General features: G+C 37.3%; 1 protein-coding gene across 21 annotated transcripts in view; it reads left to right on the top strand.

The window, feature by feature from the left end:
* Positions 1–27,532, top strand: part of DLG1 (discs large MAGUK scaffold protein 1) — a 158,954-nt gene that overhangs the window by 68,992 nt on the left and 62,430 nt on the right. For 13 of the 21 annotated variants that reach the window (XM_054835174.1, XM_054835164.1, XM_054835167.1 and 10 more), the window contains one exon: positions 23,576–23,674. The exons of the other annotated variants lie outside the window; for them this stretch is intronic. In XM_054835174.1, coding sequence (XP_054691149.1) covers positions 23,576–23,674 — 99 coding nt within the window. The remainder of the gene's footprint in view (positions 1–23,575; positions 23,675–27,532) is intronic. 21 annotated transcript variants of the gene reach the window in all.

The raw sequence follows: 27,532 nt of genomic DNA, 5'->3' as shown, positions 1-27,532 counted from the left end.
TTGTTCTATTTTTCTGCTATGAAAAAGATAGCTTACCTCTGTGAAAGCCTGCCAATTTTTTTTTTTTTTGAGTGCGTGACAGTTCTTCTGTTAAAAGGAACTGCTTATGCATGTTCATGGCCAGGAGGAGGGAAAAAAAACATCAAATATTTTCAAGTGGATGTAAAAAAAACCACTTTAATGAGCATATTTAGTAATGCACTGAAAACATTAGAGCTTGTTGAAGCCTCTTCCTCTGGAAAGATGCTGCACTATCCTCATACCTTATCCACCCATTGCAACTGTTCTAGCCTCAGGGAGGGAAAAAGACATTTAGAGATTGCTCACTGTGGTGCAATTTTGTTTTTCAGTTCTCTTCAGTTTTGTCTCTGTGATGTAGTATTCTGAAAATTCTTGATGACTTTTATTTGTTCATTTAAGATACAGCCCCATCACTTGAAAGTAATCACATTTCCAGAGTCCAAATAAATAATTAGATGTTATGTACTCCTCTAACCTTGTCTGTTGAAGTTCTAATTGTGATGGTGGGCTTTATATAGTCTTATTCTAGTGGCATCATGATTTTTAAGACATACAAAATCAAAATGGTTTTTAAAGTACTGGTCTCATGCTTCCCTTGTGAATCTGCTACACAGCACCCATGTTTAGCTATCCCTTCATTTGCTTGGCTTTCTTGGATGGGGTGGGATGGCACAGCATGGAATGGTGATACTTGCTTAGTTCCCCCCATTAGCAATGAAAGGGGAAATGACTCCTGGAGGCAGGGCTGCCTGCCCATATCCTGCTCTGGGGCTCCTGCCCAGCAAGGCAGCAAGAGGACTTTTGCCGAGGAAGGGACTTTGCATTCCAGGGTAAGGTATTTTCTGAGTAGGGGATCTGGTACCCTAAAGAAGCAAGGAAGAAGTTGGTGATGGATACAGTAGCGCTGCTTTTTGTTGTAGTTACCGCTAGGTTTTTGCCCAAAAGAATACATTTGTGCACAAATGCATTGTGGCATGGAGTAGTAGTCAGGAGTGAAAGGCTACTGTAAAAAGCCACAGCACCCTGAAGACTAGCAATCCATTTTCAAACATTAAAGGTGCCTTATTTACTAGTATTGTCCCTTTTAAATGTTGTTAGAAAATTCAAATCACCCTTCTCTCATCAGAAAAAGTGAGCAGTGGAAACAGATGGTGTGAACAGATAAGTGGTCATTCTGAATCTCTGCTGGTGTCCTGCCCTAGCCAAGGTCTCCGGGGTGCTCTGCATAGAACTTGAGGTGGTTGTAGTGATTTGTAGACTTTGTGTTACTTAAAAAGAGTTCAGTGATCAGATGCTGCAGTCAGTTTGTAGTGCAGTTGTACATCCCATTGGGTTAATACCTGTTCCATGTGCAGAGGTGAACTGCTGTAGGGGTAGCAATGCCTTCCTGCCCTGCTAACCTCACCTGTCTGCTTTACGAGTCTGGGGAAGCCAATTTAACATTCTCAGGCTTTTGAGGCCTTTACTGTTTCTTCCTTCTGCATTCCCTGTGATGAGTTAGTTATTCAGTTAGTGGGTCCTTCAGTTTTTGTCAGCAAATTTATTAATGTTTTTAATAAAAGCCAAATCTGTGGCATAAAATGAAAGATAAGGATAAAAACAAGCATATGACAAATTGATGCTGTCAGAAGGGTAAATAACTAAGCTGTGAGCTTAGTAAATATATGGTTATGCAATTGAAAAATACTGGGCAACTTCAAGTGCTGTCCTAACAAGAAATATGCATGTTGCATCAACAGAGATAACTCTCCAGGGCAGTTCTTTCCCCCAAAGTCTGAGGGCATTATAGCAGAGATAAAAATCGTATGAATTTGTTCTGTAGAGGAATGTATTAATATGCATTCTTTACTCTTACAGAGTCAACCAGTAGGCTTTTGGAGTAATGAGTAAATGTGCTGCTTCCTCCCCAAACCCATGCGTGTGGCTGTAATGGTGGCATGTGCTGTGTGTTAGTTCAATTAATCACTTGCAGCACGGCGCTGGTGATAAGAACTGAACCAGTGCTCCGGCTACCTGCAGGTACTGCTTGCTGCCAGGGGATGTTAGGTTCTGCTTTCTCTCACCTGTTCTCTCACAGCTGTTATTCTCTCTCACTCAGAGTTGGTAACAGAATTCTTTCATATTCCTGTTCCATTGTATTTCAAGAAAATTTACATTTTTCCAGACTGAGTCAGAGTTCAGGTAAGCAAAGGAGAAGGTGGCACAGAATGTTTTGCTTTTGGAGTACTACTGCTACTGCAGGGGCTTTCCGTCTACATTGTGCCCAGGACCCTGAACCTTCAGGCAAGGCAGGCACTGGATCCCCTTTTAACCCATTGTCTTCAACTCATAACTCGGGTGGACTAACAGGGTCTTGCCACATGAAGCCAAGTGCATGGAAGCCTGTGAAAGAAGTAGGACTCTTTAGGTCTGTTATATAACTTTGCTAATTTATTTTATATTGTGATAGTTGCCCTCTCAGTTGAGGCTTGTATTGATTGACAAAGTGTTTTGAAAGTCAAATACAGGCCAGTGTGTCTTTCACCAGCTGTCAGCTTACTGAACAGCTCTAGCATGGCTCCTGTGGTATACCATTTCTGTTTTGCTGCCAAAGCTGCTGTATATGTTTCAGTTAATACAATTATGAAGTAAATGACTGTGACAGAACCACTGCATGTAAACTGAACACCATCTTCTTCCTGTTCTATTTTGGTCTACAACATCAAGAGCTCTCTCAATTATGATTAAGGATATGCAGGATGTTTCTTTTACTTTGAAGAAGCTAATGCAACAGAAATGTCAGATGTTTTTAGAAAACATGAATTTGCCTTTTAGAATTATCTGCATCCATGTTTGAGAGCTGACATGCTATCATGTGTTGTGTAACTTAAGACTTTTAGTTTATACCTGGCTCAGAGTCTTGGAAGACTTTGTGTCCACAGCCTTTCTGGGATTTAGAGTAACTTAAGGAGAGAAACTGTTGTCTTGTTAAACAGGAGAAACTGAAGTCTTTATGTGCACACTAGCTATGCAGTCTCTTTTGAGAAGAAAGTGGTTCTCTTTTCTAGAACCTCTGTTGGGGCCAGTGTTTTCCCCAATACTCCAAAACAGAGGAGGTACTTGAATTTGTCTTTATGAATAACAATTACTTCGTAAAATTTTCAGTGAAGCAGGAAGGCTCTTGAGCTCTCTGTTTTTTATCTTTTTTTCTTTCCTGAAAAGCATGTTATATAGTTCAGTTTTCTGAATCATTGAATAATTTTATCTTTTTGACAGAATTTTTTTCCCTAGTTCTCAGAAGTGTTTCTACCCTGTGTAAAAACTACTCAGTGTTAAGTAAACTCCTAGTCCCTGATGGGTAATTTGTATTTCTCTGTTCCTTCCTTAGCCTCATCTGAGTTTCGTAGTGTGATTTTTATTGTCACGTAATAACCAGTGATTCCTGTTTCATATGTCTTATTCTGCCATCTCTTGAGACCAGTTTTCTTTATTCTACTGATACATTTTGAGACCTCCATAGTACTGTGTATTGTTGTTGCTTACACCTTTACACTGAGTCGACCTCCCAAGTATTTCAGTGCACGGAAGCAAATACGTGTTCTGGAGCTGTTGGAAAATGCCAGATGTGCATATCTGTAGATCCCTTTATAGAAGATGCCTTTGTAAGGCATGAACTCTTTTTGCCTAAGCCTACCTGTTTGGGCTACGCACACAACTTTTGCCATCACAAGGGCATGACAGTCTGATTGAAGAATGTGTCTTTCACTACTCTCCCTGGGAGTGAGTTCAAATTAATGTTTGATATGCCACTGTTTGCCAAACTTCAAGCACATTGTGAAGCATTTCCAGCGCAGTTCATTTTTTTTGCATTACTTTGGCAATCCATAAAAGATGAAAACGTCAGGAAAACTTCCACCTCTCCATGTGTGGCATCTCGTGTGCAATTGAAATGAAGTGCCTCATCCTTGTTTATTAGTATAACCACATCATTCACACTTTGCTTATCATGTAATGCTCTGTAAGATGAGTCCCAGTGGATGCTTTCCTCCCTTGAGAAAGGATACTTCCTTTAATGCTGTTTCTGATGTGCATTCCCAAATTTGATTTAGGTGAAGACTGCATAGTTCTGTATATGATTTCAGGAGCATTAAAGGTTTCTCCAGTTAGAAAACAGGAGAAATCCTTCTGATCAGTTGGGACTGTTGCTGCAACAGACCCTTTGCTAACCAAGCGCTGTAATGAAATTCTAGCAGATATAAGTCTAACAGGGCAATGTAGTTGCAATGCTGGTCTTGGACATGGGCAACAACAACAATAGTATCAAATACATCAGTAGACTTTGAGAAAGATGTAACCACCCTGTCAGACGTTATGTTCATATTAAGCCAGCACTCTCAATCCCTCCATTTTTTTTCCTTACAAAATGGATAGGAACATTCCTGTTTCACATCAAAGACTGATAACCTTGTGCCGTCTATCAAGGAGGCTCAGAAAACTACTACAGAGGTCAAATTCAGTACTGAGACCTGACTTCTTGTTAACACCACCACCACCTAGCAAGTCTTCCCTGAATTCTGCATGTGCCTTTTAAGGACCTGCCTTTTCTGGTTTTGCCCAAGGTAGCATTAGCAACAGTCATTTCTATACCAGTCAAAATTAATTGGGTCAATATTCTCTCTGAAAGCAGCCTGTCATGACCAAAATGAAATAAAATATTATCCTGTCTTTGATAGAAAGCTGCAGTCTCTTTTAAACTAAACCTTTGTTTACTTGGGATCATCACTGACCACTTCAAGCAGTCACCTCTTGCTATTAGCTTGAGTTACTTCCAGGAGCTGCTTGGACTCCAAGACAATAAGCCCAATAGTGCTTCCTGACTCTCCTGAGCAGCATATGTTCTCTGTACCTCATTCATGTTTTACAAATGTTACCTACTGGTAGCTGCTGCTAGAATAGATGCTAAAGTTGTTAAAATAATGTTCTAATTTCCACTTGACCAACATGGCTGATTCTTCTGGTGGGTAGAAGCCACCTGTTCCAAATCTGACATGCGTTTAAGAAAACTTAGACGGAGGTGGGGTAGGAGGAGGCTCTTGTTTCAGTGGACTGTGATCCTCTTTTCTTGCCTTTTTTTAAGATCCTCTGGTGTATCATGACCATATGGTGGTTTTATCCCCTAAAAAAATGTCAGGAATACCAAAACTTCTACAGTTCTGTCACTTGCATTTTGAAAGACTTAAGGCTCCTTTCCATGTACCAGGTTTTTGTGCACACACAAGGCTCAATATCAAAAAAAGCACTCAAGTACTGCAGTCAATGTGAAGCGAGAATTTCCTTCAGTGTCTATCTTTTATAATTGTAAAAAGTCTTTGCCACCAACCAAAGCACTTCTGGGCTTGTTTTCCAGTTTGGTATTCCTCAGGGTGTCTCTGTGCTGTTATTGCTATTGCATGTGACTTTGGTTGTCAGTATTGAATCTCATCTCGCTGCCTGTAACCCACTTCTCTAACATATCAGCCTTGCTCTACAGCTTGTTTCTGTTGTGTATTTGCTGCTGCTCTTTTTTCTTTTTTTTTTTTTTTTTTTTGTGCGGTATTTAGCTGCACATTAGGATGTAGTTGAGCTTATGTGTTCTCCAGACAGATAACAGGCATTTATGACTCGTTTTCTCTCCCTTGTAAGCTGATCTTGGCATTTATGAATTTTCAGTCTTTTGCTCCATTAAACTGTTTCCAGTGCATATCCTAGTCCCTTGCAACAGTCTCCTTTGTGAAATGATACATCTAGGCAATGATTTAAATAAAACCAGAATGATTTAAATAAAACCAGATGACCTTATCCATATTTTTCATAGAAAAGAAGAAAGGGTCAGGACACAATTTAAATTTTACCAGGAAACTGGTAAAATAGAAATGCTTATTCATCTATTTCATGTTCTTGTAGTCAGGTTAAGAGTACTCTTTTTTTTTTAAGTTGCCATTGGTTTTTAAAGCATGTGGAAGTTGGTATTATTGTTATTGGAGACTAGTATCTATGTAGTTGTGCCATTCTTCTAATGACTTGAGATATTGTATGGGATCTAGGTATAGTACAGGATTTTGTTTTGACCATGGAATCTTCTGTCTCTTCCCACAGCTTTGTGTGGTATTTACTGGAAACTGTTGTACTGTGGCAATGTTTTGGATGAGTCTTCTAGCCTCTTCTCCTTCATTTTCTTTATCGGTGCTTCCTCACAGTGTGTATGTTTGCTTATTTAAAATGGTTTGTCTAAGACTCATGCCTGTAGAAGTTAGTTGAGCAGCCTGTATTATGTATCTCCCAGGTAGTAGCATTTGTTTTTCATAACAGAGTGGGGAGCAGAGTAAAGATTGCTTGTGCTTCTTGTGTGCAGTTCTACTTCAAAGAAAATTTAATTTAGTAAGTAAAATGTAGTTGTTTTTCTTAACTAACTAACTGTATCTGACTATACTGTGTGATGTAGCCGGTGAGAAGGGACTCAGTTTTCCCTTTGGAGAAGGGGAGAGAGGGAAGTTCGGATTCTGTCTGTAGCATGTACGGTCTCCAGTCTGAAATCCTGGCCTGAAAAGGGATCCTGATAAATTAGGAGTGTTCAGAAAACAGTTTATAACTTAAGAACCTCTGCTTAGTTCAACCAAAGGAAAGTCAGGAGATGATTTAATCACAGACTATAAGCAGATAGGGATGGATTTGGGAAACTACAAAGCTTGTTTATTTATTAGAAAAGGGCATCTGTATTGCAAGTTAGGGAACTGAAGATAGGCAAATTTATACAGAAAACTTAATTTTAAAGAAGAATATTAATACAATAATTCTAAAAGCTTAGTTGGACATGATGTAACTGCCAAGTCAGGGTAATAAATTAGTATTTCCTTTGTAAAAAGCATAATGACAAATAAAGTATGTACTTGAAAATGTCAAAATACATCACAGAATCTCTGATTCAACGTCTAACATAATGATTTTAAACTGCTATTTGGAAGCTGTAAAATGCTGGAAAGTAGTTTATATTTCTTAAAAACTGTCTTATTGCATCCCTTTACTACTGCTTTTAATTTTTATTTTGACTATAATTTTTGTTACTCTTTTTAAAAGATGAACAGCATTGGGGAAAATTCTGTGTACAGCTTTTTAGAATTTGAGCACATTAAGCCTCATTACAGAGGAGTACTTTAGTTAGATGCTAAATCAAGTGGTATGCAAATTGACTGTGAAATACTGCTCATCAGGATGGTGATAGTACAGACCTACGACTCTGTTCCTAGGTAAGTGGGGAATGCCAAAGTAGATGCCTGTCATTGAGCAAAAAAACAGTGAGGGCTGTCCCACCTTTGAGCTTGGAGTAGTTCCTATGACTCATTTTACTGTATTTAAAATAATAAGATTCAGGTGTCAATAGAAGAGAGTTTAAAGTAATGTGGTACGAGGCATAGGTGATCAATAGGAGATGACATTTATTCAGGATTTGTTAAGGACCTTGTGCTTAATATGGCTGAACTGTCTGTTGTGTTGTGTGTGACCTTTTTGTTTAAACTGTCTGGGTATTCCTAGAATAAAAATTTTTAAAAAAGGCAAATATGATGCCCTTTTTAGAAGGAGCTAAGCTGTACTGTCTGAGACTACAGCTGAGCAGGTCTGATTTCCTTATTGTACAAACTTTGAGAAATTCTTTATTATTAAAAAAGAATTAACAGGTGGCTGGATAAACAGATATTCTGAAGAGAAGTCAGCTTGTCTTTGTAAGGACACACAGATTCTGCAGGCTTCTTTGAAACACGTAGATAAAAAGCTACGTGGGAACATGTGGTCATCAGAAGGTTGTTATAATGGTTCTTGGATCAAAGGCTGTTAAAGTAAATGATGCCATGAGATAAAGGGGAAGGGTGTTCTGTAGATTTTTCAATTGATTAAAACAGATCCCTTCAACTGGGGCTGGATTCCCTGAAGGTCGTATTCGTGACTGATCTGCGGGATGGGGATGGGGGGGGGAGGGTGTGCAGTACGGGAAGCTGTGAGGCAGAGATTGATTTTTTTTTTTAAATTATTTTTATATTCAGGTTAACTAAACTATCTGCAGAAAATAGCAGACAAAAGTGAATGAATGGTGGTGTGGTTTAGCTCCAGCAGGTAACTAAGTATCATGCAGCTGCTTGCTTGCCCCTGATCTCCCCCTGCCCCACTGGGATGGGGAGGAGAATGGAAAGAAAAAAAACAACCCCACACTCATAGGATGAGATAAAGACAGTTTAATAGGATAAAAAAAGATTTTTTATATATATATATATATATATAATTATATAAAAACCAAGTGATGCACAAGTGCAATTGCTTACCACCTGTGGAGAAAAAAAACCCACCTGATGCCCAGTCTGTTTTGGAGCAGTGATCTCGCCTCCCAGCTAGCTTCCCTGGTTATATATGGAGCATGATGTGATATGGTATGGAATATCCCTCCCAACTCTTTGTGCACCCCCAGCCAACTCGCTGGTGGGGTGGTGTGAGGAGCAGAAGAGGCCTTGACTCTGTGTAAACACTGCTCAGCAAGAATGAAAACATCTCTGTATTATCAACACTGTTTTCAGCACAAATCCGAAACCTAGCCTCATACACTAGCTACTATGAAGAACGTGAACTATCACAGCCAACTGGGCACAAAAATAGCTGGTGACAAGCGTTGTACAGTCATGAATGAGGAACAGACTTAGAAGGATAATCCTGTGTGTGTGTATATAGTGATAGGCTATAAATGAAGTATTTCTATTCCCAAAAGAGATTTTGGACTTGTCACTGATGGTTCTCTGAAAATGTCACCTTAGTACTTTACAGTAGTGAAAAAGGTGAATGAAATGTCAGATATTACTAAAGAAGTAGAGAAAAATACAGAACATGACACTGAGTGTATTTCTTGTGTATCTGTATTTTGAATTTTGTGTGGGGTTCCATTTGCCATGTCTTAGAAAGGATATAGCACAAGTAAAAAAGGAAAAGAGTACTAAAGCATTAAGAGAAATAATCTAGTTATCTATAGGGACAGTTAATTTAAAAATAAGCAAAAAACATCCCTGAGGGAGAACACAATAGAGACTTTTAAAATAAAGAATGAAATTAAGAAGGTTCTCGATTCAAATAATATATTAGCCCTCCAATTCTAAATCTGTCACAACTGTCCTGTAAAACTTCTGCTGAAATTATGATGGTCCCTGCCACAAAATGCAGTGGAGAAGAAAGGTTCAAAAAGAGAATGACTTCAAAATGGAATTAAGTGGGTTTGCAAAGGGCAGGTGGCAGGTAGCTATTACAGACAGTGGTTCAGGAAGACCTTGACTGTCAGGTTCTGGGTTGGTTTTCTAGGAAAATTACTTGGCATATGTCTAATGCCTAGCTGCCTATCTGTCAGTTTTGGCTGTTAGTAAGATTCTTGACCAGTTCAGCCTTGATTCTCCTCTAGTATGGCAGTTTTTGCTGTTTGTGTGGAGTGCATTTTTTTTTTTAGTGGAGAGGGACGTGAACTATCAGAATAATTTTTCTGTGTCTGTAGTTCACTGTGTTATTTGATATCTCTGAATAAATTACACTAGGAAAAAAACCAAACCCTGGATAAATTTCTAGAGGATGTTATGAAGCTTGATGATAATGTAAATTATATGCAGGGAATCGAATCTCAGTGTGTCACTTGGTGATCATGATCATCTGACCTAGAGATCTCCAAGTCTGCTAAGAAAATGTCATCTGATAGATTCATCCCGAGTGATGTATCAGTCATGAGATGATCAGAGTGGCAGGAATTAATCTTGAAACATATCTGGGAAGGACTAGTGGTGAGATTCATAGTTTCAGAGAACATGATTAAGGAAACAAGTAACAAGTGAATTCCCTACTGTTGTCCTTAGGTATGACTAAATTAGAAACATTCTAGTTATCTTGCTATGCCGCCTTCTAAGGACAGTAGGTATATTGCTGTGCATCTTATAGAATCTTCTCGTAATGTAATTGGGAAATGGCAGGAGTGTTGGCAGTTTGCTTTTTTTCTGGTGTTAATTTCTATACCATACGTTATTACTTTCACCTACTTTCTTGTAATGCAGGACTTAGAAAATTTATTTGACAGCTGCTAATTTGGGTTTAACCCTCAGTAACCAGCATAAAAGACACATTTTGTTTTCTGGTTCTTGAAATTTAAAGCAAAGTTTCTATTTATAGCATTGCCACCTAATTTGTTTTTACATATCCATGAGTCCCCTTCCTTCTTTCATAGTTTTCAGTGATAATCTTTCATTTGTTTCACCCCTGTTTCTTTACCTGCTCATTTTTACCTGTGTTGCACTGCTCAAGTTTTATCAATTTTTGTCCTTCAACTTCAGCAAAGTAATCAGATGGAGTAGAACATACTGTAAAATACGGTTTTCTACTTACATTTTTGCTTGCTGGAAAAGAAAAATATTGGGATGTCTGTCAATCTGGTGCTGTCCTTCCAGCAGTGGCCAGAGTGGAGAGCTAGGGAAGAGTATAAACCCAGGACAAATAGGTATGATGCTTCCTCTGAGGGCTTTCAGAGCTTCTGCCTGTTCCAGTTTAGGGATTCCAAGAGCTTGAGATGACTCGTGTGTTTAATAACCCTGAATCAATGCGTTTTCATGGACTTGGCCAGCCTTTTTGTAGTGGCAAGGATTCAACAGTGAAAGAATAGCTTCAGCTTGTTTGTAGCCTGATGAGGGGAGGAGAGCTGGGGCTACGGCACCTGTTCTTGTGCATTTTGTTCAAAGATTTTTTTTTTATGCAAAACAGTACTAGAAACAGTATTCAGGTTGTTTTTAAGGAAATAACCTTCTCAGGACCTGACCACTGTTCCAAAAGTGTGGCTAGAGGTACATTTAGCTTGGTATGTTGTCATTCTGACAACATAAGAATGAACAAAAGTCTTTTTTGAGTACTTGTAAATAAACAAGGGAGGTAAATAAACGCAGTCTGTGACCTCCCTTCTTTTTTCCTTTAAACTGTTGAGTATCCAAAGATTTTTTTTGATATCTTAGTTTCTCGGTGTTCAATCTTTAGTAGAATTGTGTTATAGTGTTGTTGGAATCATAAAATGAAACTGCAAAATTTTCTTTAAATAGCTTGTAATTTTGATGAATCCTGGTTTGCTTTTCCTGAATTGTAAATTCAGAAATCCTAGTTCCAGTTCATGGGACGGACTGGCTGTTTTTATATGGAACCCCGGATTGACTGGCTCAGGTTTCCAGCTCTGCTTGAGCAGTTAAGCAGCTTCTGCGCTGGCTAGGTATGGGTGCACTGTAATTGTGTGTGTGTGTGTGTGTGTGTGTATGTTCAGAATTGCTAAAAATAAATTGATCAAATCCGACCTGTGTTTCTCTGGTGCAATTAACCTAAAATCCAGATAAAATGCCTATGGATAATTACAGACCATAAGTCAGTTTATCTGTAAACCTTGTTTTTTAAAAACATGTTGGTTTTAGTCAACACTGTAAACTTAAAATTATGCATATATGTTTGCTTTCCCATTGCAAGGTTGCATAAGGCTATATTCTTTCTGAAGTTATACTGAAACGTCGTAGAATCTTTAGAAATTTTTAGCAAACAGCATTGTAAGAAAAATATCAGTCTTTATTTACTTGTGGAGTGAACCTTTGCTCAGGTAATACTAGGCATTAAACCTGTTATAACTTTTATAGTATTTTAATTTGCTGATGCCAATGAGTGTTTGACGCTACAGAAAAGGTGCCTATTTTGCTGAAATGTTGCAGGGCTCCTATGACTCATTCTAGAGCCTGGATGTGTTGTATAATGGCACTTATTTTGAGATTGTGTTATAACTGCATGTTGTCATGGAAGCAAGTCTGAGGAGCTTCCAGTGTTTCCATGGTGTAAGAATGAATAAAATCAGATGAGGTACCTAGCTAGTAATTGCATGGTGAAGACTTTAGCCTTAGCTCTGAGCAATGAAAAGGCAAAGCATGTGGATAGCAATATAAAGCTATCAGAACTGTAGTGAAAGTAATAGTCTATGTTTGGGAAGAATTCAGCATGTGTAAAGACAAAATGCTAATGTGTGTGTGAAGCCTTTTGTCAATGAAGTAAGGAGTGGCTTTACTGTAAAGCTACTTGATGCCTAAATCAAGTTACTAATTTTCCAAATTTTTTTGACATTTACATCCTGAAAAAGCTAATGGATTTTAATGAATGGGTTGCTGTAGATGGTTTTTCTTGTGTGGTTTTCTGTTTGCTGTTCATTAATGTGAGATAAATGACTTTCTGCTCATGCCCAGTGGTTTAGGGCAAATTTCTTTATTTTTATAAAGAGATTTTTAGGACAGATAATAGATTGCTCACAGAATAATACAATTGTCAATAAAATAATAAGTACTTGTCTTAAAATGGAAAGCTCTAGTTTGGATTCACTGAATTTCTTCAAATCACTTCATTACTCATTGTTTTAAGACTATATCCTTAAGTACTTCGAGGGCAGTGGGGCACTATAAGTAAGCGAACCTGAATGTTTCTTATCCTAAAGAAAAAAACTTACTGTGCTTTAGATAAGATGAGGTTAATATGCATCATTTTCATATTTTATGAATAATGTTTCTTACAGATTTACTCAATTAAAAAAAAATCCCCAACAAAGAAAAGACTTTGGAGCAGAGTAGTGGGATAGTTTTGAGAGTTACCAGATGCCTTTCTAGTATTGAGAGAGACCGCGTACTAGTATTGAAGCTAGCTAGATATAGTTCATCTTTGCTATTTGACTGAATTATAAAGAACAAAATAAACATGAGGAGGATTTAATTATTCCCTGAATAATTTAGGGATGATTAGAAATTATGTGTTCCGAGAGCTTATAAGTAGTGTGATATCTATTAAAGCATGTAAACAGTAACCAGCCTTTATTGTTGTATTTTGATTTAATAGTGTTTTCAGGAGTGAACAGAGTCTATTGCAGGTCAGGTTCCTACCACAGCATACTCTTTCTACTGTGAATTTAAAAAACTAAAATATTGACACCCTAGAGCTGCCATTATTTTTCTATAATAAAGTCTTAAAACACATTTTCTCTGCCTGGTCTCTTTCTGATGCTGAAACCCTGCTTGAGCTTATTTGTGGGTTCTTTAGCATTATAATGAAAGCTACTATTTTTAAGGCTGACGTTATTTAAATGGAGCTTTCTAGCCCTTGCTTTAAGTTGCAAATTAAATGCATTAAATTCATTCTCAATAGCACTTATGAACCTAAATGAGGAGCCTCGTAATTCTGTTTTGAGCTTAGGGTGCTGAAATGCTTGGTGAATACAGATGACTAACCTGCTGCATAGGGTTTAGTGCTAGACATTTGCTTCGTATTTGAAAAACAGAAGTCACAAATTACCTTTGTTAGAACTAACGTTAACTGTTTTTGCACATTTTGTATATTATGAATTTGAAATATGACTGAGATTGAACCATTTAAGCAGTCCTGGAGATATTTGGCAGGACAAATTAGTTTGAGTGAAGTACATCTTTCTGAATACCAGACGTAAGAAGTGAACAGCGGTAGACTCCTTTCTATGAAACCTTGCCTGTGAAATTAAGTCAACTCTATGAGGGTCCATTTTTAGATCCTGACAGACAGAGGAGAGGTTGGTTGCTGAAACTATTGTTCTGTTGAGACTATTGTTTTTATTTGCATAAGATTCTTAGCACTTGAAAGTTCTACTCATCAAACAACCACTGGATACTGTGTGAAAGCTCTGGTGAGAGTTTTGTAGTTCCAGATTCCCCATTTGTGCTCTGTGGGTGTCCATTTATCTCGTACACAAACCTCTACTTTTGCTACCCAGTAGAACTTCATCCCACAAACCACTGGATAGTCGGTCTTGTCCTATATTGTTGCTTATGGTTGAGGCATTTTTTTATTATTATTATTTTTTTCTGCACTAAAAATTTGCTTACTAGACCTCAGCAAGTGAGAGTCTTTCTGCCACTGCCTTTGCTGCTTTACTTCTGCTTGGGTAATCATGGTGCAAACTCTTCCTCACTGAATTGTTTTCGTAGAGGAAGATTGCAATAAAGAATCGACAGTAAATAAATTGCTTATTTGTCTTTAAATCAGTTCAGGTTACAGTCACCATCTGTGATTTTACTGGTATACTGCTTTTGTTGGTTTTCCCCTTCAAAGCTATTTCTTTCTGTTTTAAGTTCAGAGTTTTAAGTTCATTTGAGTTCATTGTAAAATGCTGTGGGGTCTGAGGAGGAAACTAGGTTAGAGAATCAATTTGTTGACTGAGTTAAAAAAAAAAGCAACCAGCAACCAAACAGATGCACTAGATATGATTAAACTGTAGGGGTTATTAGCTGTGTGTCTTTAAAATACAGTGCTCACATAGATATGATTTTCAAGAGCAATGGTTTACTCTGAAAAAAGTGAGATCTAAAGTAAAGTCACAGGCTTTCAGCCTAGTCTTTTTAATCTACAAGGGCTGGGTGGGTAAACCGTTTCCTTACTGGGATCCAGAAGAACTTTCATATCTTTCTTATACTTATCTGAATTGATGTTAAAGCTCCAAGATGGCTTGCCTGTCTTCAAAATCTCTTAGTAAAACCATTATGTACTGACCCACTCATCTTCATGTCTACACACCCTGACAGGCTTCAGGCTCAGCTTCTTTGTTTCTGTGCTTTTTGTCCACACTCGCCTTGGAGACACCTGGATAGCATCCAGGTGGAGATCTAGGTGGTTTTATTCCTTCATTCTTGTGAGACCATGGGAATAGTCTTTGCTCAATCATGGCAAGGAACAGGGGGATCCCTTGAGAGGGGTAGGAGGGTCTGAAGCCAAAAGTTCTTCATCCTTACATCCGTGCAGAATGATAAGCAGGCTTCATTGTAACAACCCATGGGTTGAGACCATCATAATTAAGCTTATCATTCACCCTAGCCAGTCTCTCCTAAGGTTTTGTTTATGGTAAATCAAGTTACTGTTGAAAACCAGTATGGAGTATGCTGACTTGGATAGGAGAATCGGAACACTACCCCCACCTCCTTGAAGTACACATGATACAAATGCTGTCATAAATTTATAAGCATGAGTGGTTAGCTGAAAAAGTGCATGTATTTTAAATAATTTGGGGTTTAGTCACTGTGTATGAAACAGATATGGTATCCATATCAAAACTGGAGAGTTACTGTACTAACACACTGAGCAATGTGGGCAAGTGAGTTTGAGTTCATTGAGTGGGAAGTGCATTTTTAAAGCAAAGTAATGATCTGTTGATGAGAGAGAACTGTTCTCACAGGAAAGAAATAACAAACCTTTAGAGAGGGGAAAATCTTGAGTCATGCTTATATTACTGGTACTCTTTTTTTTTTTTGGTGGTTCTGCTTCCTGTCCTCTGTATTCAGCATATTTTACCCTCTAGAGTAGCTTATCAGCAATGGCAGTACTCATTCCTGGGTAGAATTGGGTCTTGTGTCTTTGCAGTTCTCAAAATTCAGGTGCATGCAGCATGTTAGTGTGTCTGATTATGTTATATGCTGTTTTGATATATGAATGTTGTTTGGAATTTCAAGCCAATGTTTAAATGATTGCTTATGTTCAGATAGTTCTATACTTTTTAGCTCTTGTGAAACGTGGTAATTTTTTATTTCATTTCTGTGAAATGCTGTTTTGGCAGTAGGGAAATACTTGTGGTATGTTTTATTTCCAAATCTCCTTGGTGCTACATTTAGTTTAAAGTCCTGGAGAAATACACTTAGGAAAAACATGGATGTCTTAAACTTATTGCTTAACAACTCAAGTCACTGCCATCATGGTACTAAGGACCTGCCTGGGCCACAGGCTGGCACTGACTTAGGGAGGAATATGGCAAACACGGTACATCAGCGTTAAAGCTAGCTGTGTCCTCAGGTTTAGGTGCTCTGGGCAGCATACAGCGAACATTGATTATGAATGAGGACGGATGGCAATTGTGCTTTGGGCTTATGACCATTAGACTCCACCAAACAGCCTGTAAATCTCTGAAGGTATGTTTAGATGAGTATCGACTTTCGTGATTTTTGAGAAAGATGGATGCAAAGTTGTTAAAATAGCAGCTTTGCTAGTGAAATGTCCTGTGGCATTCTAAGATGTAGTGCAGAGAAAAGATATAAAACTATACTGCCAGACCTTAAATTATGTATTTCTAGAAAGAAAACAAGGCTTTTATATTCAGCTTTGTCACTGGGTATTGAATCAAAATTGGTTTTTTGTACCACTTTTAAAGTTGTGTTCAATTTGGAAGATATGCATTACCTCTTCTTGAAAGTACGAAATAAAATACAGGCTTGTTTTCATCAGTTGAATCATATTAACAGAAGTTGCTGATTTTGTGGTATCTGCTTGAAGGCAATGGAAGGGGTGAACTGCAGAATTATTTCTGGAGGATTTTTCCAGCTATTAGAATTGCTTTTTGAAGTCATGGAAGTTGGTTATTGAAGCTTTAAAAACAGACCTTTGCAGTAGACATTGCTGGTCAAATATTAGTGCTGTTTTCCTTTTCCGCAGGTATTGTTGTTATCCAGCTATTGAGTGGGTGTTACAGGATGTGGAAAGAAATGATTCTTGAAGAAATATTACTTGTGAAAGATGACTGGCACTTTAACAGATTGCTGCAAAGAAGTGTGCACTGTACATTTGGTGTAGTAATTTAAAAGAATGAAATATTGATGATTCAGCTTTGTGTTAGCAACAAATTGTTCAGAGTTAGTATGTAATACAAAAGGACAACCTGATCCTGAACCCCCTCTGGTTATAAAAAAAATCACTTAGTGCTTGATATTAGAGTGGAGCAGTTCATACAAGTAATTAATACAGTCTGCAGAGAACACTTGTGGGTTGAGGCTTTCTGCAGTCAAAAGATGATCTGCCAAACCTGTTCAGCTTTAGTTACATAACTGCTTTTTCTTGCCTTGAATTATGCATATGTCCCACTGCTTCGGCAGAGATTTTTTTTTTCTACCAGTACAACTGCAAGGCAGGCGCTGCCTTACCTCACATGTGTGTAATTGGGCAGAATGACTGTCAAATATATGATTAATCTCTTGTAATATAATTCTTCTTGCCTTCTCTACTTTTTTTCCCTTGTTTTTTTTTTGCTGTTGTCTGTTTTCATTTTGTTTACACCATGATTGCTCTAGATAAGCCTTACTATGCTTTGATTATATATTCCTTTCCTCTTCCTATGTATTTTTAACCAAGATGTTATATTCACTTTCCATACTTGCATAACACTAAATTTCGATGCAACCTAAGCTTTTTTACTGGAGATTGCCCTGACAGACCGTGCAGCCCTGGGTGAGTTAGGTGTTCTGCTTGTACCTCCTGTTCCTTGGCTGTGTTTTGGTGCTTGGACTGTTGCTTTTGGAAATACAAGTGTCTTCAAGTTTTTGTTTTCTTTTAATTATTGATATCTTACTGATACCATCTCAAGGACCAAAGGCATGAGGGCTTCCAGAAAAAAACCTTGTGCTGTTACCACTTATCTGCTACATCATCTTCATTCTTTTGCCACTGAAGTCAGCATGTCTGAAAGTACACTGGAGAGATGTGAATTCCTTTGTCTCATCTTTTGCCTTGTGTCTTCCTCTTTCTTGTTTGGAGGAGAATATAGGAAGCAAGACAACTGGGTCTCCAAGAACATGGTATCCAGCATCCCCTCCCCTTGTCCTCACTTTCTCACTTAGTGCACTTCAAAGACGATTTTCTTTTTAATCAAGAGGCTACTTGGTCTATGTGTTTTCAACAAAGTTGATGCCTCCAGGAATAAGATGTTCTTTCTGACATAGGAATATCACCTATTTTGGGATTTGTTATGTACGCAAGACAAAAGCCTTATACCCAAACCCCCTTGCTTCTTCCTTTCTTCATTTTAGTAATTAGACAATGGCATGCTGGGTAGAAAATAGAATATTGATATGCAGGTAAAATGGGTGGTATGAATGCCTGCTAAACCTCAAGCAATCTTGATAACATTTCTGGAAAAAAAAAAAGTTCATGATCTACAAAAGCAGCCATTTGGCACACTGTTGCCAAAGAGGATGCTGATACAGATGCTGATAGGGAGGCTTTGACAGAAGACCCAGCCTCTGCCTGCATAATCCCTGCAGGCTGAGGTGCCTCAGTTGCTCAGTATTAACACATCTGTGGAAATTTCTCAGAGGAGAAGTTGTGATTTGCTGGTTTTGAACTTTTTACCTATCTGCACACTGACAACGTGCTTATCTTCCTCTCTGCCTTTGCCCTTCAATAACAAAATCTAGAGATTCTTGGGTTGTCTAGCACAGGACAACCTGGGTGCCTCTGCCCATAGGTATTGGTGGGACACAGTCTTCCAGCTCCCCAGTGCTTCAAAGGCAAAAGACATACCTACCATAAACATGCACAAGTCTGCAAATGTTTGTATGACCAACACATTTCCAACTTCCTGTCACTGGCCAGAAACCTTTCTGTCTCTGCATTTATGAATATTGCATTAATGATATGTTATGCAGCTCTTGATTACATCCATTCTGGGTAGAAGATGAGACACGGCAGCTCTTGGTGATTAGAGGAGCATCTGTCAGTTCCTATTTATCTCTTAATATCCATGCTATAAATAACCGGAAATGTTTGTACTTAGGTCTGTATTTCTAGTTTTTTGTTCTGCGTGTCAAAATTATGCTGACTCATATTATTTAAATATTCAGATTTGCTGTAGTAAAGTGTACAGTGAGAGGGAGAAGAACCATGTTTTAGTGCTATGAACTGATGAAATCTCTCCATTTTTATCCAGTACAGCTGATCTAATCAAGCTTTGGTTCCTATGGGCTGGTGTCCTTCATTCCTATCATACCCAGTGCCAGATATTCAGATTCACAGCATATTCATAGAACAGACCCATAGGGCAAGAGGTAGATGGTGTGTGCTGTGGCTGGTCCAGAGCTGTGCAAATGCTGGTTGTGTCCCCGCTGTCGAGAAGACTGCATGACGGCTGACTTGAGCCTGCTTCTGCCTTCTGTGAGGCTAGGAATTACAGGGGTGTCTATTTAGATGTCAATTTTCATGTAGACTGAGGGAAATTAACTTCTGATCCTTACCTCTTTTTAGAATGATTAATTCAGAATTGGCTAGTAAAGTTAAATATTCAACAGCATGATTAAATCAAAATAGCTCCTCATTGTGTGGTTGGTGGGGGGGTTTTTTTGGGGGGGTAGGAGTTGTTTTGGAGCTTTTTTGTTTTGAAAATTGGGGTAAAAATGTAATATAGAGATCATGCATCCATAGCATTAAAAACTGAATGAATAAAATAATAAAGAACTTGGGTTCATTTGAATGTCTTTTTTCTTTTCCTTTTTTTAGCTTTTAATTTAAATAATTTGCACTTTAAAATTGTGGTCTCACAGTCCTACTGTATTTCATGGAAATGCAACTCTTAAAATTACTAAAACAAAGTAATTCTTGTTATGGTCTGAACAAATTTGTTTTCTTTGATGAAAGTTTACTGTTGCAATCTTGTGCAATGTATCTACCCAGTCACAAATCATATACTCTTCATCGTAAACTCCTTTAAATTCATTATTTTTCAGCCCCTATAAAGTATTCAGAAAAGTAGAGGAATTGGTATATTAAAACTTTCTAGATGTAAACCTTGGAGAAGTTTTGAGGTTGTTTTAGGGATAGTAGGAGCTTATGGAAGAAAGAAAATTACTGTAACCTTTCATAGCTTCTTTTTAATAAAGTCAGATGACTTTTGCCATCTATTCAATAGTTTGTGCATTGTATTGATTATTTATTCCCAGCAAATTGACTGTCGTGTGGTGGTTCAATGGTGCTCTTTAAATAGAGTGAGAGAGTGCACAACATGCAGTACTTCATTTAGTGTTTCTTCCTATGACCATCATCTAGAAAACAAACATATTTTGAACTTTCTCAGGAAGCAATATTTTCCCCTCCCCCCCCCCTTTTTTTTTTTTAATTTTTTGCAAAAAACCTATTTGTGTTGCTAGTTTCATGACTGCTCACTGTCATGACTACAAATACTGTGGTACTACAGATGATGGTGAAATGGGAATGCTCAAGCTCACCGATTTAGCAAGGAGCCCGAGAATGGAAATACATCAAAATTTTCCTATGCTGCCAAAGCAGCCTTTCCAGCATCAGCAGCAGGCGCTGAGCATTCATACATCTTTTAGTTCATCCACGTTGCCGGTGTCCTCCAAACACAGAGGAAAATTTATAAACCTACGTGACAGTGTAAAAAAGAGTCCTACAAAAAGCACAGCAAAAGTAAAAGCTGCTAGTGGTTGGGTGTCTGATGGCTCGTGTTCTAATTGTTCTTTAGAAAAGGTATGTATTGTGCTAGGTATTTATAAATGTGCATTTTTGGTGCAAACTGTAGAAAGTATGTCACTTTGTCTTTCTGTAGTTTTATCCCTGCTATTTCTAGAGACTTAATGTTATTTAATTTTCTTTTGTATTTTAATCACTAGAAATCAAAGTAGTAGTAATTGAAATTGGTCTGGTAAAGAAATACTTCTGTTCAGTGTTTTCTTATTAATATTGTTGCACTGTATACAGTCTAGAGTTTTTACAGTAATTTCTTGAAAATGAGGAAAGTCTGGTTTGCTTGATTTTTGTTCTCCAAAATATGTCTTTTAGTACTTGACAAATAGCAGCATTATGGAATTTGCTGATTTAGTTGACCTGCTTTGGAATGTGTATGGTGCTATGATAATTTCAGATTAGTCAGTATTTCCTCACAGAAGGGAATTATTTGTGACGAGAAAATGGATGTATTCTTCCTTTTCACAACGTCTGGACTTAGTGTTACATTTGGAGGCACTCCTTTTAATTGATCACTAAAAGATATTATTATCTTAGCTTTTTTAAACATATCACTTAAATTATCATTTTTTGTTTATAAATATTAGAAAGACAATCCTTACACTTTAAAAAAGAATTACTCGAGATTTATTGTACTGTTGTAACAGAATGCCTTTTCATTGTAGGTGTTAGCACATTTATTTAGGCTGACAGACTCTGTTAAAGTGAGTTATTGTTCAAGTCATGCATTCCTATTAAATTATTAAATGCAGTCAGAGATACCTTTATTTAAAACTATTTTGAGGACAAGCTTTTGTTTTTCAGAATACTTTAGCATCTTAATTTGGAATATTCCTAAAAATTACAAATGTTTCTTGAAGATTCCTGGGAAGCAGAGCAGTGAAAGCGATACCCTGAGCTGATCTCACAGATGCCTGTACCATATAATAATTTCCAGACTGATTACATGCCATACTAAAATAAAATCAGCATTCTTCTGTTATAATGATGTTCCAGGTCATCTTGCTCTGCTGGTTCGAAATCCTTAATTTCTGGTATTGTTCTTGCCTGTGGTAGCCTTAGTGCCCACATCAATGCTGTATTCCATGAAATGTTTAAGTGAAGACAGTTGTGCCTTCATTTCGATTTGCACATCCTTTGAAAGTGGTTGCCAGTGGTGTCACCTCTTTCCTGGCCCACCTGGTAGTGGAGGAGACCCAAAAGGAACATTGCCAGGAGGAGCAGGGAACGGCTTTTAAGAGTCACCGGATACTAAACCAACAGCACAAGGGGAAAATGCAATGACAGTACTAACAGCTTATGAGACTGGAACCTGAAAGAATAAAAGGACTTTGAACATGTCAGGTTTAAAACAATAAGGATAAAAATTGCAACAGGTTGGAAGAGTTCTTGAAGCATTTGGGAACGAGAAGCCCAGAGGGAGATGGGAGTTAAGAATTGAGAAAAGGAAGGAAACAGGAAAAGCAAGCTGCCGTTTGGTGCAGGGAGAAGGGTGCGGATTGTTTGGCCCATAAGAAAATCAACTATGATTGTGTCAGTTATTTTGCTAAGTCAAAGGGCAAGGGAGTGTGGTCAGTATCTAAGAATAACTTTGATTTGGTTTCAACCTTTTATTGCAGGTGTTGTAACTGTAAAGCTGGAATTTTTCTGAGCTGTGAGCAGGTAGCTTGTCAGCCTTAATGGTGTGTTGTATTTGATATGTAATATGTGGATATCTGAAACTTTGGTTAACAGAATTTTTTTACTGTGTGCACACATGGGAAGCTGCTTACTTTGGAACAGGGCAGACTGGAAGGGGTGGCTTATTTTTTTTTGCATATATAGGGCTGAGTGATTGCTCCAGCAGTTTAATTTGATCTGTCCTCTAAAGGCTGCATTGTTCTTCCAGTAACTGGAGGTTTGTTGCACTGAGCGTTTCCTGCATCTTTTGCAAAATGTGTATTATCATTTTCTAGACCAATTCTCCCCCACCCTCCCTTTTTAACACTTGAAAGATTGTGCCGTTTCCACAGAGGCAAGGATGTTTAAATAACAGTAGTAATAATCTTTCAAGATATCAAATATATCTTGTTCTTACATCTTTCAATAACTTGAACATTTTTTCACGAGCTGTTCATTTTGGGTAGATTGAGCTGAAAAAACCCTGTAGGAATACCATATGTACATTTAATAGGGGTTGCTACTCTAGGGCTGTTTCAGGGGTTTTTTTAATATTTGCTTTTACTACTTAATTTGGTATATGCTCTTGGTCTATGTTGCTTTGTGTTTTAAAGGATCTCAAACTTTTAAAATATGCTTAATACTTTAATGTTCTGGGTTTTGGGTTCACTTTCAGGATTTAGTGTTTTCTTTTGCCATTATGCTTCATTATACTAAAAGATCACAAGAATGTCTTGGAAGAACTATGTTGCAAGAGCTTTGATCTGCTGTTCAGCTTGTAATTTTGATGATAGCTGCTAGTAGTTTATGTTCCTGACAACTTGTTAACAATTAGTATGTTAACATCTCAAAATGATTTGAGTCAATGTTTTGCTCAAAATGCTATTTGTAGTCTTGTTCTCTTGCAGCTGAAGTGTCAGTAGTTTTCCTGGTTAGTGTTTTAATGAAAATTCATAGGACCAAAATTATTCTGTTTGAAGGTTTATGGTAAACCTGTATGAAGATCTTTGAGAGGTAGATCGAATCTGTTTAGGATCATCCTGCCCATTTGACTAAAAGATTTTCTTTGATTTTTTTGGCTGGTTTGGAAACCTTAATGTACTTCTGATTTTTTCCCCTTTACCAAAAAAGACTGTTAACTTTGTTTAGTGCTACCAATTTTAGCCACTGTTTCCCTGCTTTTGCCCACTGTTGTATAATGGTGAAGGGCTTCTGTTGTGAAACCAGCCAACAAAAAGCCTGAGTTCGTCCACTGATGTGAACAGGTTTTCTGTTGGACCCAAAGCCTTGTTACTCTACTGGAAGGTGATTAACTTGGTATGAATAAGCAATGAGAGTCACTGCTTCGGGTTCTCTGACATCAGCATGTTGCTGGGGATGTACTGCCAGATACAGCACGGTTAAAGATGGTTGGTTGTCTTCAGTGGTGGTTATGGTCTCCAAATCCATATGCTATTTCAGAATTTTTTTAAGCTGTTAGATTTGAATCTTGTTTGTTTTAAAATGCTTTTCTAGTTTTCATTATTTTTGACATTTTGTTGGTGATTTTTAGCCCACAGAAGCTGTTCCTTCCTCTTCTCCCATTGTCCCTGTGATCCCTGTCCCACCAGTCCCTGCTGAGACCACTGTCATCCCATCCACCATACCACAGGTTTTTATTCCTTTTTTTTTTTAAATTTGTTCAACTTTTATTTATTCAATTTATTTCATTGTTTTGCTTAAATTCATGTTTTGGTACACTAAAGTTTCATTCTAATTTTTGTTTGTTTTGTAGCAGCTCTTAGTCCATTTAAAACATGTATATTTTCATATGGAAGTGTATTAGTAACTAAAATAACTAAAGAAAAAAAACCTAAAAGAATGGAAAGAAGAAATAGGATATTTTGTGTTCTCACTTAATAATTTTAGAGCCATTTCACCCTTACTAAAGTGTTATTGCTTTATTTATTTATAGACAATTGTCTCATATACAAATACTTAATATATGTCTTTGATCGATTGCACTTGCATGACGTTTCTTCTGTTCTCCAGCCATTTGTTGGTATTAATGTATTTGGGGGCATTTAGAACATAAAAGATTTTAGTTTTTTGGTTTGTTTTTTTTACCCCTCCATTCTTAACATATTTGACTCATAGATTGTGCTTCCCTTCTGGATCTTCATCCTTTAGGTCACATAATGCCAACACACAAAACCCAACCCATCAAGACAAGTAAAAGCAGTAAACATGAGTTAACATTAATATCTTGCATGTAACTTGAAATTTGTGACCACAGCATGGCAAGCTATGGAATAATTTATAATAGGTAGCAGTTGGTTTTTTTTTTTTTTTTTTTCATATAGAATGGCATTCTGCTTTTATTTTTTGTAACTTTACTGTAACTTTCAGTGCAAAATCTCAAAAGATGGGTGCATGTCTTCTGAAAAGATGGGTCACTTTGTGGAATCATTTGATGTCAGATATTTATTAACTTTAAAAGGGAATTCAGCTATCCGGAATATTACTGGGATATTTTTCTAGTATACACATCAGTATTTTTTTCTTCATGTCCGCTTTCACGCTATACTGCTAAACTTGCAATGAGTGGTAATCTTTTTTTAATCTCTGCTACATTGTTAAATTTTACATGATCCAATAATTATCAACCATTCTTACAGTTGGCTGTTTTACAGTGCAGTTTCTAGTGGATGTGTATTTACACAATCAGTCACCCGTACTTTTCCCAACAGGCAGTCCAGAGATCTGATTCGTTTCAGAACTATTTATTCCTTATAGAGGGATTCTGCCCACATCAGGACTTGAGACAGACTAGTGCAACCAGTGGACTTTTTTGTCAGCCTTGATGGATAAAGATAACTGAGTCTCTGGTAGCATTTACTTTCCAGGAATTGCCAGTAGGCTAAACTTAATTTAAAATAAAATAATTAGCACTATATGTATTTATATTTTCTTTGACTGCCGTTGCTGTGGTAGTGTTAATGTCCATTGATGATGCTGAATTACAAGCAGAAGAGTAAGAATTGAGTGGTCTGCGCCTCTGACTTCTGAGCGCATATCAATGTCTGCAGGAGCTAGTGATACAATTCTGCATCATACGTGATTCCAAGCAGTTAGAAAATACCATAGAAAGTTATAATCAACTTTGGATTTGACAGATGCTTTTTTGTGCAATAGATACATCTTTCTGTTTTGTTAGTCGCTTTACCCTTTAGGCAAGCCCTTAGTCTGCTTGTAAACAAACTTGACAAATGTTTTTTAAATATTTGAACAAGCCCTGGCGCAGAAGCTTGGAAGTGTTAGGTAATGTGGAGAGCTCTTGCATAACAGACCAAAATACCAGATCTTCCTTCCAAAAACATTTGATGTGTTGAGTTGGATGTTGCCCCGTGTCTCTGCAGTGTCCAGGCATACCTTTGGAATGCCTGGCACAAAGCTTTTCTCCTTCCCACTTGGAAATGATGGTAAATTATTGCTTCTTGATGGAGAATTCAGATAAATGCAGGAGTGTTAGGAGCAATCACTTAACTTATGGAAGCTGTTTTGCATCGGTTGGCTAGTTTGTCGCAAACATACTGTTCACATAGGAACCTTACCTACTAATAGCAATTTGCTTTTAGCTAGTCTTCCTCTTCTTCTTGTAAGACATTAAAGAACACTTACCAGCGTCAAGAAAAGGATTGATGGGAAACCAGCTTCACTGGCACTGGTTTTGTTGAATATACTTGGATATTACAGAATCGTAACATTAAATAAAAATAAATTCCAAAATTGAGTGAAATGCAAAGAACATGACTGAACTTTCAAAATTAATCCTTGTTTTGTTTCCTATTTATAAATTAAAAAATCTTTTCATAGTTGATACACAAATATAAAACAAATGTATGTATGTTGTTCTTTTGTAGATCTAGTGAGAGTTAGACTCCTAATGCCTCACATTCAGCCAGGTTCTTTTTAATACAATGTTTTGTTTTGTTAAAATCATGTTAATTGTAAAACTCTTACAGGGATGGTGATGCGTAATTTAATTGACTGGTATTTTTAATACAGGGTCTTATTTTTAATTAAATCTTACATTAAAAGAACTTGCACTTAAATAAGCAGAAGTTGGAATGAAAGTTAATGGCAGAAAATGGTTGTGAGGGATAGCATTGTTCTGACAGATATTTTTATTGTGATACTAGTATTTGATTTCTGTACTGTGTAAAGCTTGCCTAGGCATCTACTGCTAGAATTGCTCGGTGAGAAAGGTGCTTCCTGGCATCTTGACAGTCAGAAGTGTCATCCTTTTTGTTTCCCTTTTGTAATAGTCTATTGTGTTAACTTGCATTGATACCACCTGATTTTAGTACTTTTTAAATGATACAGGCCTAATTTCTGACACAGCAACCTGATAGCAAATTGATGACTCCTGTCTAGTGATGGTAGATTATTCATCTCAGTTTTTTGTAAGGAACTTCTGAGTCATCGCTTACTCCTAGCTTTTGGGAGCTTTTAAGTCATGAATTCTTCAGAAGTATGTTGTTGTCATGGCAATGGAACTAAAATGCAGAATATGAATAGGTTAATGTAATTGCCATGTTTTTGTAGGTCTTAAGTTTATTTTTAAATGAGTTTAATGCTAGCTTCTATTGCAGCCTGTTAATCTGTCCCTAAATTCATTTCCACACACACACATAAGAGATTTAAAAAAAAAATAATCTTAATTTTAAACATAATGGATTTTCATACCTGTTTAAAAAAAACCTGATCTTCATTAAAGCAGTGAAGAGATTAACATTGCTTTATGCCACTGAGTTTGCAGTTCCCACTGAACTTAATGCATCAACAGTATTTGGAGTCAGGAATACATCTGCACCCATTTTTTTGTTGTTGTTCTTAGAGCACGCTAGATGCTACCTATTTTAAAGGCAGGTAATTGATGCAAAAATAGGAAACCTGTTTATTTGGAAATGTTTCAGATAAATGCCACCAGTCTGTATGAATTTTCTTTCAGTTAAACCCACATTTTTCACAGAAGAATTCTCAGTAACATCACAGACTAGAAGTGTTAGCTTATTCTCCCAGTTCCTGGCTAGCAAGAATGCTATACTAATTTATATTTCTGTAGCAATAATCTCTGACTGCTGATGGCTTGTGAATCTATAGCAATTTTGTGATGGAAGCACATGCTGCTGTGCAGTAGATGAATGTCTGCTGTAGATTTGCTTTCACCGGTGAGTTTTGTAGATCCTTCATAAGTTTGCTTTTCTCTAAGTTTCCATTTTGCAAATTGAAGGGGGGGAAGGAAGTGTTCCTGGTAGGGAGAAAGAGGAATCAAATCCACCAAAATTTGGTTTTAAGGTATTGGCTGGTAAAGCAACTTCTGAATGTCATACCACAAGTACCAGAGTAACTGACATCATGTCAAATGATAGCATGACTCAGTTTTTCTTCTGAAAAACAAGATAATAAATGACAGAACTTGTATATAAAACATGAGCTCAAAGTTTTGGAAGAATGTGATTTCGTG

This window comes from Grus americana, chromosome 9 (assembly GCF_028858705.1).
Source record: "Grus americana isolate bGruAme1 chromosome 9, bGruAme1.mat, whole genome shotgun sequence".
NCBI classification, from domain to species: domain Eukaryota; kingdom Metazoa; phylum Chordata; class Aves; order Gruiformes; family Gruidae; genus Grus; species Grus americana.
Note: the sequence above shows the minus strand (reverse complement) of the source record. Positions and strands in the feature narration are given on the sequence as shown.